The 13,389-nt window shown below is 44.1% G+C and overlaps 1 protein-coding gene across 2 annotated transcripts in view; it reads right to left on the bottom strand.

Annotated features, from left to right (window-relative positions):
• Window positions 1–13,389, bottom strand: part of MRTFA (myocardin related transcription factor A) — a 65,188-nt gene that overhangs the window by 4,171 nt on the left and 47,628 nt on the right. Inside the window, exons 3-12 of one of the 2 annotated variants that reach the window (XM_082241278.1) lie at window positions 9,672–9,727; window positions 8,797–8,872; window positions 7,537–7,698; window positions 6,232–6,407; window positions 5,412–5,570; window positions 4,714–4,967; window positions 3,771–3,942; window positions 2,047–3,153; window positions 1,361–1,456; window positions 387–545 (exon numbers count right to left, since the gene is read on the bottom strand). In XM_082241278.1, coding sequence (XP_082097404.1) covers window positions 387–545; window positions 1,361–1,456; window positions 2,047–3,153; window positions 3,771–3,942; window positions 4,714–4,967; window positions 5,412–5,570; window positions 6,232–6,407; window positions 7,537–7,698; window positions 8,797–8,872; window positions 9,672–9,727 — 2,417 coding nt within the window. The remainder of the gene's footprint in view (window positions 1–386; window positions 546–1,360; window positions 1,457–2,046; window positions 3,154–3,770; window positions 3,943–4,713; window positions 4,968–5,411; window positions 5,571–6,231; window positions 6,408–7,536; window positions 7,699–8,796; window positions 8,873–9,671; window positions 9,728–13,389) is intronic. The other variant, XM_082241279.1, reaches the window with a different exon arrangement.

Genomic DNA, 13,389 nt, shown 5'->3' with positions numbered 1-13,389 from the left:
CGTCTGATTCAACATTGACTTGCCTGGCTCAGGAAGTACTGCATTTCTGCAACACAGCAATTTTCCTGCAGGCCAGATCCAAGTCCTACATTTTGCAGAGCACAAAGTTTCTCATGAAACGTTCCCCACCAATCCACCCCTGCTTCAGTTCTGCCATTATTTATCGGTTATGGGAGCAGGAGAGGTCAGGTCCCAGTGCCCAGGACAAGCAAGTACATGTATACATTTCCAAATACCTCCCCTAAACAAAAAGAGAATGTTGGAATGTTGGAAGCAGCATCATTTCAGTAGGACACACATTTCTAGAGGCCTGGCCTATGACATCTATTGCCTAATGTTCCCCAACATATTCATCTGAATTGGAGTGGGGCTTGTTGGCAGGGTACCTTTTTGGGCATGCTGGACTGGCCAGTTTTACCACTTGTTTTCATGGGTCCTTTGTGAAAGCCATTCACGAAGAAGGGCTGCAAGTTGGGGGGCGAAGAAAAAGACAAGACTGTTTGAGGCAGCTGCCCTGTGACCATCTGCAGGCCTGGCTTCTGAACCTATGGAGAGGCACAAGGGAAAAGTCAGACTCAGGCTGGTCCAAAGAGTAGCACCACATGCCAAGTGTATTCCCAAAGCACCCAGGCAAAGCTGGGCATCATCCTCAGCAAACATGAAGAAAAAAGATTCTATGCTAAAAGAAACATTCTAGATGAGAAGCATGGCAATAAGAGTCCCTCTGAAGGAGAAGGTACATAGCTTGGGGGTATGTCTGGACCCATTACTGTCATTTGAGGCTCAACTGGCATCAGGGGTACTGAGTGTCCTCTATCAGCTTCAACTGGAGGCTCAGCTGTGTCCCTGACTTGTATTGTCTATGCTCTGGTAGCCTCTGGCTGGACTACTGCAGTGCACTATAAGGGGAGCTGCCTTTGAAGACAGCTTAGGTTATTTACCAAGGTGGGATGGTGTTTGTTTACGACATTGATATACCATCCTGATCTTTCAATCAGGTCAAAGAGGTGTACATGGTTCTCCTCCTCCCCATTTCATCCTCACAACAACTCTGCAAGGGAGGCTAGACTAAGAGATGGTGACTGGCCCAAAATACTCAATGAGCTTCATTATTTATTATATTATTTACAGAAATTATATACCGCCCTATACATGGAGGTCTCAGGGCAGCTCACAGAACAAAATTCATGGCTGAGTGGGGATTCAAACCCTGTTCTCCCAGGTCCTAGTCCAGCACTCTAATATATAACACCACTTCTGGCACAACTGCGCTGGATACTAATTAGTTTCCAGGCACAATTCAAAGTGCTACTTGCCCTAAAATGCAAGATGTTAGCTGACCACCTGTTTTGTTCCCTACCTTCTTAATGGGCTCCACTGGCGGTGGCTGCAGAGGCGACTGGGAGCTGCTTACAGGTTGTTGGATAGATGTTTTCACAGGTGGTGAGGACACTCTCTGAGAGAGAAGGATACACAACATTTTAGAGGTTTTTAACACACCCCACACCTGAAAAGTCAATCTTTAGATCTAGTTGCTGCAGACGCAAATTAAATATGAAATGACATTGACAGAAGTCATGCACAGGAGTGGAATTGTGAGTTCAGTTCCAGACCACTGCAATAAATTGAGTATTACAATAAAGCAAGTTACACTTTTTTTTTTTTTAGTTTCCTAGTGCACATAAAAGTTAAGTTTACACTGTACTGTAGTCCAGCCTGCCTGCAGGGAGGGCCGGAGGGGAAAAACCTGGCTCTAGCCTGTGGCCAGAAGAGGGATGGCAGTGGCGGGGGGCTTCCTTCAGGCAACTCAGTAATTGTAATCAACCAATCAATACATTGATGCTACTCCCAAAGAGAATTCCCAGCCATTCTTTGTAGAGATCATTTTGTGCTGACATGCCACTTCCATAATTACAAGCACAACTACAGGAATTAAAACTATTCAATTCTAAAGCAATGTGATTTGAGTCTGTTCATTGTTTGAAAGCCCTCCTCTGGTTAGATAGACAGCCTTCATTCAAGAATCATCACTGTATGTATACCTACCCTCAATGGCAAGGGACAGCTCCCCGCTTTTTCCTGAGGCGAGAGGCCCTGCCTCTCAGCATTCTGATTGGTCACGGTGAGAACTATGTGAGTGCCAGTGGAATCTGTGATGAGGGTGGGGGGAGGAGCTCCTTTGATGAGGTTACTGAAGCCTGCACCTTGCTGGCCAATGAAGAAGCTTGAGGTCTGGCTTGGTGGCTCAGTTTCGGCAGCTGGCACCTCTTGCTTCACCATCACTGCTTTCTTTGGCACTGAACTTTCATCTGAGGTGTCCATTTGGCTAGTGGTCTGTGTGGGTTTTGATTGGTCGGTTTGGCAGTTGGGCTGCCCTGAAGACTGGCAACTCAGAAAGCCCTTTTCACTCTTGACACGGGTGCCAAAAGTCAGCGGCTCGGGGACTGTGGCTGTGCCCTCTTCTCCAACAGAGGTGGCAGGCAGGAGCTGCTGAGACCGCTTTTCTTTCTCCAGCTGCAGCTTCAGCATCTCCACCAGCTGCTGCTTCTGTTTCAACATGCGGGTGAGCTCCTCAATCTGCTTATCTTTCTCCTGCAACATCTGGTCTTTATCCTGGACCTCCATGTCTTGCTGACTGTTGTTGCAGCAGAGCTCTGCCTTGGATGATGAATTAAAGCTGCAAGTGGTGCCTTTGGAGCTCTCTTCCTTCACCAGAAATTGCACAGGAGATGCTTGCAAGGTAAGCTGAGTCAGGGGAGAGGTCACCATCTCCCCAAAGGCATCCCCACTGGTCGAATTCTCATCCCCGGCACTCATCAGGGAGCGCTCTGAGGGGGTGGGCGACACAGGAGGAGTCGAGCCTGTGCTACCAAACTTCATCACACCATTGCCAGCGACTGTGGCCACAACAACTTCGGCTGAAGTGATGCCAGCGCTGACCAGGGCAGGCCCTGTGCTCAGCCTGGCAGCTGGGAAGGCCACCACCACATCCGCAGCCTTGGGGAGAATTGCTGTACTGGGCTTTGGAGCGGCAGCTGCTCGGCCAGCTGCACCGTTCTGCTCCTGGTAAGCCTTGAGCCGCTCAATTAGATCCATCTTGGTGCCTGACACAGGCAGCGCTCTTAGCTTCAACTCTTGCTTCAGCTCTGCCACCTAACATAAAACAGTTTGCAGTCAATCAAAAGCCGTATCGGCTAGAACAATCTCGTTTACAACACCTACTTCAATTCGTATGCAGCAATGTATACAGTTCCAAAAGAATCTAAAATACTGTAAGAACAATACAAAATAGTAATTAAAATAACTAGCTCATCTTTTAAAAATTTAAATAACTGAACAGGCCTGAATAGGCATAATCATCCTATATTTAGCACAAAGATGGTGAACCTCTGGCCCTCCAGATGTTGAATTCCAGCTGCCATCATTCATGACTAAGGTGACCAATGCTCAGGGTTAACACAAGGAGGAGTTCAAGGATATCTTGAGGGTTACAGGTTCTCAATCTTTCATTTATCACTTGCTGCCAGGTCCACAACTATCAGTCCAAGAGTTTCATCACAAAAGCAGGAAGGCCACTTACTTATTCAACCATCTGGTCTGAATACCAATACTGACCATCAAGTTCAGTGCTAATAGCAGCAACAGCACTTATTTAAACAAATTTATATCCTACCTTTCTAAAAGAAAATATGTGCTCACTCTTTCTTGTAACATTTATACCCCCACTTTCTTCATCAAACACCAAGCTGGCCAATAGACGCTTTGTTTACCTTCATGTCATCAAGATTAACAGGGAGAGCTCCTGGTTTGCCCACTGGAGTGTTGCTGTTTTGCCGCATCAATCCATTAGAACTGGAAGAAACAGAAGAGGTGCTGCTGACAGCAGTGGAGAGATTACGCATGGGTGGGGCACTACTGCTGCTCTGCTGCTCTCCTGGAGGCCTGAAGGGAGAGGAAAGCAGGAGCTGAACACTGGGCAGCGGAACTGATCACAACACTCTGTTCTTTGCTGCTACTACTGGGAAGCCCAATGGACATCCATATGATCTCTTGAGAAGGTGGTCAATAGTCTGCCCTCAAGATACAGCGCTACATAAATGACCCTTCCTAGCTCCATGGTTGCTTGGAAATTCTATTTTGGCAGCCTCCGTGTGTGCTTGCCAACTGTTATTGACTGCCCTTTTTATTCTAATACAGCAGACATTTCAGATATCTTGCTTCATTGCCTATATTCTGCTTGTTGTGAAAACAGCCAGATATACTTGCAAAATGAAACAACGGTGTATACTGAATTCATATCAAATAAATACTGGTGATCTGATACCGAGTCAATTCTATGCACAAGCTTCCATTTCAAGTTAGAGGTGATGGACAGGACTTAAAAGAACCTTACAAAGTCATACTGCCAACCACACCTGGAATGCTTATCTAAATACTTTAAACACACTAAACTCTTGAAGAACGTCACAGCTTCTTGACTGTCCCAAGCACCTCTGCCACATGCACACAGCAAGCTAGTTCTGAAAGCTGCAAGCACTAACATGTTTGCAATACCTACATAGGCAAGCTACTCTGAGCATGAGGGGACAGTGGATGGTGTACAACTCCCGTTCTAGGGTGGGATTGGTTGGATGGAGAGACAGATGGATACTGCTAAAAGAGGACCGCCCATGATATGGGGGGGGGGGAATAATAGCATGAAGCAACCCATACTTTGGTGGAGCTGGCAGAATGGTTTGATAGTTGTAGTGCTGCTGCTGCTGTTGATTAAGGATCTGAAGCTGCAAGAAAAGCTGTTGTTGCTGCAGGATTTTGGCATAAGATGAATCCATGGGAGGAGCTCCTTTGTCCTGTTTTTGGTCCGGCGGGATGTATTGGTGATATTTTAACTTCTTGACTTTCGGTTTCGGTTCCTTGGATTTTTTGCTGCGCTGAGACTTTTCGCATGAGGACTTGGACTGGCTTTGCTATTCAGAGTGAAAATACAGGTGAATCAAAGGGCAGGACAGTAAGAATAAAGAGTGCAAATACAGAAACAGTTATTAGTATTTGCTGTCATGTTCCATATGGCTGGTTCAAGCTACCGGCCCTTTCCAGAATATGTAGAGCTACAAGCCACAGAAGGGGACACACAGTTAGCTTTTGCTGAATTAACTACAAATTCTTCGGGGGGTGGGGCAGGGGCGGAATACATGCCCATTATGTAACAATACAACAGCAAATGGGAGGCTAAATCCCAACATGTGGGATAGGGTAGGGGTGCGTTTATGGACACAGCAGTTGGAAAGGACTTTTCTTTAAAAAGGTTCCCTGCTAGCAGTTTAGCATTACAGAAGAACAAGGCCAACAATTCCCACCCAATCTTAAGCACGCCCACATCCCATCAATTTAACCCCTTTATAGAAAGGTACCTTTATAAGGGTTGGGAGTGGTTTGGCAGCAGGAGCAACAACACCATTGGTGAGATTAGGAGGCACTGGAGGCGGCAGGGGTGGCAGGGGAGTTGGTGGCTGCTCAGACAGAAAAGGGGTCTCACTGGAATCTGCACTGATTTTCAACTGACACACGACCTGCAACAGTAAATCCAAGTATGAGATGCACATGCCCATATCTACACCTGAGCGCTTCCCTTTCCAAGATATGGAAGCAGCTTATGGAGTCAAAATGTGTTGATTACATGCCACTCCCAGAGGAAAGGCAGACAAATTCCATTTTTGCAGATTTGTTGCTTCTCACTTGCAGCTGCATACAAAGAAACAGTACTGTGAATGGGCTCAATTCAGAGGAAGAGCTATAGCTCAGTAATATAGCATCTGTTTTGCACGCAGAAGGTCCCAAGTTCAATCCCTGGCATCTCCCAGGTAGGGCTGGGAATGTCTCTTCTGAAACCACTGCCAGTCAGTCTGGACAATACTGAATGAGAAGGACCATTGGTCAGCTTCAGTGTAAGGCAATTTCCTATGCTCCCAGTATCAGCCCCACTGTAGAGCAAGGCCAGGGCCTTATTCCTCCCCCAAACAGGATACCCCTTTGGGTTCACATTCAACTATTTTCAGCCCAAAGTAAAGGAATATAGAAGCTTTCGTTAGCATAACTTCAGTATTCAGGTGTTTCTGCTCTAATCCACAAATGACTCCTTTGGAATCCACACCTTGCAGAGGACTTTTTTGTATCCTCCAGGAAAAGGCACCTATGTGACTGGTGCAGGCACCAAGGCTATGATAATCTCACCTGAGCAGGGGATGCTGTTGTGGGGGTGGGAAGTGACTCGCAAACTCGAGCTTCCATTGGGGATGGCACGGATCCCTGGGATTCATGGCTAGCTGGCTGTTCTGGAGACAGGGCATCACTGCTGTCCTCATCAAAGGAGGAGCTGTCTGCTACTTTTGGGTAGTTCACTTGACCTACTGAAAATAATAAATTTACATTTATTCACTAAACAAATGGAAAGGGGTCAAGAATGATTAGCAGAAGATGGTTCTGGACATCACAAGAAATATGAGACAGTGAAAAACCAAACAAGCTTTAGACAATTTTTTAAAAAATCAATGTCACAACCTGAGAAGAAATAGTTAACACCAGGATTAACAAGAATATCGTCTTCTGCCTCTCTGCAGAGACAGGTGTAAGGACAACTGGAGCAAGCTTTGTGTCATATCCTGCCTGCAGGTTGGAATGAACAGTTGAGATTATGAAAGCAAAAAGGAGCACTGGAGATAGATATTTTGCCAGTTGTCTTTTTTTTTTTTTTAAGAGCATTAGAAGGAATAATCTGTGAGGCCTAACTGCTATAGACACTTATGTTTATTTACGATTTATATCCTTCACAAAAAATATTCCTGTATTTCTTAACAAGATTTTTTTCTGTGAAAGGAGGTTGGGAGAAGAGAACCAAAAGCCCATTTTTATGGGTAGAACATGAGAAAAAGGAGAGTTATAAGACTGTATGACGGAGGAGAAAGACAATCCAAACCTCTAGAGTTGCTTTATGTCAGGCTTATTTCTGCTACTCCCTAACACTTCCCAGAAGATTAACGTTTTCTCATTCAAAACTATTTCCCTTTTCTTCTCTGAAGGATGCTACAGCAAAATAGTCTATGAAGACTACGATGAAGAGACCATACAATGGTGATTCCTCTGGCCAGAGGATGGCACTAGCAGACCACACAGCTGTTCATACTTGTTTTTAAGAAGACCAAACCTTCCAGCTTTCTCTTTTTCTCTTCTCAGCCCTCTCGCTTACCAAAGCAGGACCACTCAAATGAATGGCTGTAAACAAGTAGATAGTTTTTTAGGAAGAAAAGCAGAATGTGCAAGCTAAGAGAAGACAACCATCCTACAGCAGCTTTTATAGGCATGGAGATCAACTAGTGTTTTTAATACACTGGGGTTCTGCTTCAAGTCTGCCACATGCACTGGATAAGGTAACATGTATGCACTACTTTCCTTGGTCCAGTGGCACAGTGAGAGGTGCTAGCAAACTGCCACAGGACCCAACACATACATGCAGGCCTCCACCTACCCCACCAACCTTACCAATGAGAGCTTCCTTCAGGCTTGATTCTACAGGCAGAATGTTCTTCTCCACCAATTCCATGGGACCTGGCCGCTGGGCAATCTTCTCATTGAGGTCATCGGCCAGTCTGGCCCGCTTCAACTTCAGCTGCTTGGCCTGAAGGGAAGGTTCAGCAGAGGTCTCTGCTCAGGGGAACAGCAAAAAATATGATCACCTCTCAAGTACATGACCTCAGTACAAAGTTGGCAGTTCACCGTCTGCATGGATACATGCCCTCCACTAAGAGCAGTTCTATTTGTTGGCAGCACACTCCCCTCCATCAAGAGCAAGCTGAATACAATGGAAGTTATGTTTGGTCTGCTCTTTTACTGTCAGGAGATTTATTTTTTTTAAGTTAGTAGTTCACAGTAAATTCTCTAATTTCTTCTCAGAAAGAGCTCGAATTGGCCTGTAAAAAATCTAGCCCCCATTTATTGCAAGTCTCAAGCCCCCACCAAAAGAAAACTGGGCAAATGATGCACAACGGTCAGTGATGTGTAAACAAAATACCTAAGTACATTCTAATAATCCTGTTCCTGTGATATATATTACCTGTTCTTAATTATGAATTTAGAATTTTTGTGACTTGCCCTGGGACCCATTGGTGAAGGGCAGGTAGCAATGATGATGATGACAACAACAAACAAACAAACTGCCCAATCCTGTTCCAACAGCACACTAAGCTTCTACTGCCATCCCTTAAAACATTTAGAAATAATTCTCTGGAGAATTTGCTAACCTGCCACCCATCACTTTTCCTTACTCACAACCATTTCTGTACATCCACATTCACTCAGGATTCCCCCCCCCCCAAAGAAAAGGTATCTTAAATGATATGCAGGGGTTGCACCATGCTCATAGATGCAATGGTGTCCTTGAAGTCTTCCCCTGGTGCCTATGATGTATCTGAGGCCCCACCCCTGCCCAAGTCACAAGGTGAGGAGGATGGTTAGCTTTTTCTTCCTGGAGAAGTACATGGGGCTCAAGGAGGAAGCTGGGACCCACAGCACTTGTTCAAAAACCTACAGCAATTCAAGAATACAGACAGTGTGCCTGGAGGACCTTGATAGCAAAGTACTTTGCTCAACGTTAAAGCACTGACCCACACCAACAGTACTGGCCCAATCCGCCAGCCAGCCATCCCCAGCTGAATAAGATTAACATACAAGAGCCATGAATGTAAAGTTGTATCTATAAAGGGTGAAAATTTACAAGAGAAGACTGCATGCCAAGAATCATACCTTCCAGAATGTGCATCCTCACTAACTCTGATCTCTCTGGCCGGGACCGGATCTTCCGTTTCAGGTAGTCCTCTGTCTGCAAAAAATATATATGGAAAACAGCATGCTGAACCCAAGTAGGAAGACAGGACTGAGGCAAATAACGTACATGATTTTTTAACAGGGAAGTTATCTTGTATTTTTAAGCATATGACGAGCTATAACATTCCCACAGGTTTTTACTACCCCTGCCATTGCAGCAGGCTAATGATTCCAGAACATTTAAGCAGTATCAGAGAACCTCAAGCAGAATGGGTCACAGAACTTAAAGCACTAAGCACTTTGAGAGTCTTATGTTGTGGTATGTTAAATTCTCAGGTTGCTTGGGTATAGGGAGAAACACATCTATTGATCAGGAAACTTGGGGAAAGTCAGTTACTTATCTTGAATCATCAGTCACCTTACAAACTGTATAGCAAATCTGGAGTGATTTTACCCAGGCTCTAATTCTATTAACTTTAAACAAATGTTAAAGGAGAAAGAGGAAGAGAAGATAACAATTCAGCAGCCAGTGCATTCACTTCTCATCCAGCTAACAAGAGGCTCTTTTGGGAATGAACTGAAATACTCCCAAAATGAGACATTCAGTTTCCTTATTTTTCAGTTTCCCACTTAGCTTCTGTATTATCAAGCTCTCAGCTAGAGAGAAAATCAAGCAAAGTCCAAGGTACCTGAAAGGTGCAGATATGTTTATAATTAAGAGAAACTATCACAGGTGGTGTGCAGAATGGAAACATGCAAGATGCTCAACAGAGAAGCACTTAGAAGAATATGCAAACAGTTTTGAAAATACATCACAAACGCAGTAACTCTCTTGAAGCTAACTTGTGGCTTACCCTGGCCCGTTCCAAGCTCCTTCTCTGTTCATGAAATGCAGCTGGACTTTTCAGAGCTGTTGGAAAGATAACAATGAAGGAATTACAAGAGTTGGTCTCACACATTTCTAAACATGACCATGCTACTTAAGTGTCACCCAATTCAAAGTACAGGTGTTACAATTAAATAATACAAGATGCAGTTTCAACATGGTTTTACTGTGTTGGCAACCGCAATAAATCAGAAGCATCAGGGCCAATTTGACAACCGATTCAGTCAATGCTTGTTAGAGAAATATATGCTTAGGATATATTTATTCTTTATTATATATAATGATTTCAAAACAGGTATCAAACTTCTTAATTCTGTTCTAGCCTTTCATAAAGTCAAGAGTCTAAAAATTTAGCATAATAAAGCCTTGGAGTTCCATTAGCACTAACCTTGGAGATAACTGTTCAAGTCTTAGCCATGTTCTTAGCAACCACATACCAGAAAAAGGTGTGTGTGTGTGTGTGTGTGTGTGTGTGTGTGTTTTGTTTATGGAGGCTAAGAACAAAGAAGCAGGGTTAAGACTAGAAGATGTGAGGTGTGACGATCAAGTTGGAATCATGATGCATGCAGTCTGGACTTTTGCTATGTAATAAATATTCCTGTGCATGTGAAGAGGACAATATTGAGACAAACCAGGATTTTGGCAATGGATGTGGGTTGCAATGCAACCTTATGACATTCTGGTTCCTGTGCGATGAGACTTGGTTTTCCATTGTATATAAAGACAGCTCTGTCTCAGTGCCAATTCAGAGAAGGCTACACAGCAAACCCCCAAAGAAGAAACACTTTGTCTGCAGGCATCTCCTTCCTGGACTTTTTCAGCATATGGACCAGATCTTCTATCAATTTAGGATGGTTTGAATCCACACAATGGAGTAAGCTCCCATTGCTCTGTCCTAGCTTCTGCCAACCTAGCAGTTCGAAAGCATCCCAGTGTGAGTAGATAAATAGGTACTGCTGCGACGGGAAGGTTAATGGCGCTTCTGTGCACTCTGGTTTCTGTCACGGTGTTCTGCTGCGCCAGAAGTGGTTTAGTCATGCTGGCCACATGACCCAGAAGAGTGCCAAAAACCCCATAGTAGCCTTTGACTGGCCTTAACCATTCAGGGGTCCTTTACCTTTTTAAACTTTACCTCTGTCATTTTAAATTCACACCCTGGTTGGTATGCTGTCAAGCTAAGCCAGCTGAGGATGTAGCCATTTTTACAAATTGCTTAGAGGCACTCTAGGTTTATATAAATCACTTAAATAAATGCAACCCCGCACTGTTCGTCACAGAAGGCACACGGACAAGAAAGATTTGATGAAGGGATAATATGACTTCACCAAAGAAGTCTCAGTGTAGCTGAAAACTTCGGCACAAGTAGAACTGAGCATGCAAGATGCATGAAGTCTGACATGTCAACACCAACATTACACACAGCCACATACATTAGGATCTGATCATTTACAGCAGGTCCGCGTGCAGACAGGAGCAAGGTAGACAGGTCAAGCACACTTGTCTACCAATACAAAAGTGGTAGAGAATCTAAGGAGTAACATAAAGAATGAACACCTTCCCTGTCTTTTCTCACCACTGAAGAACTGCCAAGAGAGACCCTATTTTAGGACACTGATCAACTGCTGCTGAGCACTGTACAAGCCTTGGAAGAATCCTTTGGCAGGGCTTTTTCTCTGCCAGATTCCAGTAAGCTCACATTGGCTAGGACTAATAGGACTGCTGTCTGCCAACAAATCTTTTCTCAGCACATTGTGGTAGAGTGCTGGTTGCCAGCTGAGTACTTGTAATGTGGAATGGTAGCTTCAGTTGCATAGAATCCATGGGTCTATTACAGTGAGCAGAAAAATCTGGGACTTAGGTCCTCCAATCTACCACCAGAAGCCATTCAGCTCCAGGTTAGTGGTCATGCAAGAACCAATCACAGAAAATGATACCACACCATATCAATACTGCCTAAATAATGCATCTGTTAAAGGTGTGGTCCTTAATAGCTGTAATTTCCTGGCATTTTGGAGCTTGAGTGGACATGGGAAGTCCTTAACACAACATGTCAAACCAAAAGGGTTTTTGTTAATTGAATTCTGTTCTTAAGGTGGTCCCTCTATTCTGATTTTGTGTGTGTGTACACACATGGAAGACTAACTTTGTGTGGAGCACAACAGACCTCTAGTAAAAACATTGTCAGCACATGTAGACGCAGGATGCTTTTTACAGCACACACATCTTTGAGAGGCTTCTTAATAGTGCTGCAGCTAAGGATAGTGTAACTGAGAAAAGCTCCTGAAAGAATGCTTTCCACTATGTGCTTCCTCAGTCTCAAAGGTATTCAGAAATACAAGGTATAAGGGTAATTTGGTGGTGGCAACAGCAACCTGTTTAAAGAAAAGTCCGATCACCTACAGTAGAGTAGTAACCAGTGCCAAGATGCCTATGATACCTTTGTGATCCATAGCAAGACAACCAGTAACTGAGAGGAGCTTTCCTGCTATTTATCTAGAAGTAGTTAAAGGTAAAGGGACCCCTGACCATTAGGTCCAGTCGTGGCCAACTCTGGGGTTGTGGCGCTCATCTTGCTTTATTGGCCAAGGGAACTGGCATACAGCTTCCGGGTCATGTGACCAGCATGACTAAGCCGCTTCTGGTGAACCAGAACAGCGCACGGAAACGCCGTTTACCTTCCCGCTAGAGCGGTACCTATTTATCTACTTGCACTTTGGCGTGCTTTCGAACTGCTAGGTGGGCAGGAGCAGGGACCGAGCAACGGGCGCTCACCCCGTCACGGGGATTCAAACTGCCGACCTTCTGATCGGCAAGTCCTAGGCTCTGTGGTTTAACCCACAGCGCAACACCCCAACAAAAGTCTTTTTTAGTATTCTGAGTGATGAAATTCTATTGTTTATTATTATTGTTATTATTATTATTATTTATTATTATTATTATTATTATTATTATGAAAAGGAGTAACTAAGAAGCCTGTTATCTTTCAACTGAATCCCCCCAAAGGGAAATTCTCTTTCTCACAGGTATTCTATGAAAAACACTTGGCTTGTGCTTCATCCCAATGCTGGCAGTAATGCAAAGAAAATAATTCCATTCTTGACCTCTGAAAATGCTGAAAGGAACAAGTCTCTACTTCTCCCACAAGATTCTCTTGGAAGAAACCAAAGATCACTGGTATAGTATGTATTATCAGACTCCATCCAAACTAACCAAACAGTGTACATTTTTCTTGGCTACATAAAAAGTACATAACAAATGGCCCAGAACTGTCAAACAACTCTACCATGTCAGTTAGGAGATCGACCTTTTCTAGGCATGGCCTTAATATATTGTGTAGCTATAAGTAGCCAAGTTTATGAACTGCAGTAACCCACACTTTAGAGAAATAGACTGTCATTTTCAGCTTTTCATTTTTAAAAGACTTCCATCCCTCAGGATTGTGAAAAACATTGAAACATAAAAGAAATCATTGCTGAAAGCCGTAAGACTAATATCAAGATATGGTCCACAAGACAGCCTTTGCAGATCCAATTCAAAGCCCACCATTGTTCCAGGCTTATTCCATTCCACCCTAATTCAATGCTTTGGGGCGGTATTCAACTACTACAGCTCATCAGTGCAAGGATTTCTGCTTGTACAACATAATTTCCCCCTCTCCCACCCAAATCTGCTCCAGAGGGTTGCAG

The sequence above is a fragment of the Podarcis vaucheri genome (genome assembly GCF_965113315.1).
Source record: "Podarcis vaucheri genome assembly, chromosome: 10".
NCBI classification, from domain to species: domain Eukaryota; kingdom Metazoa; phylum Chordata; class Lepidosauria; order Squamata; family Lacertidae; genus Podarcis; species Podarcis vaucheri.
Note: the sequence above shows the minus strand (reverse complement) of the source record. Positions and strands in the feature narration are given on the sequence as shown.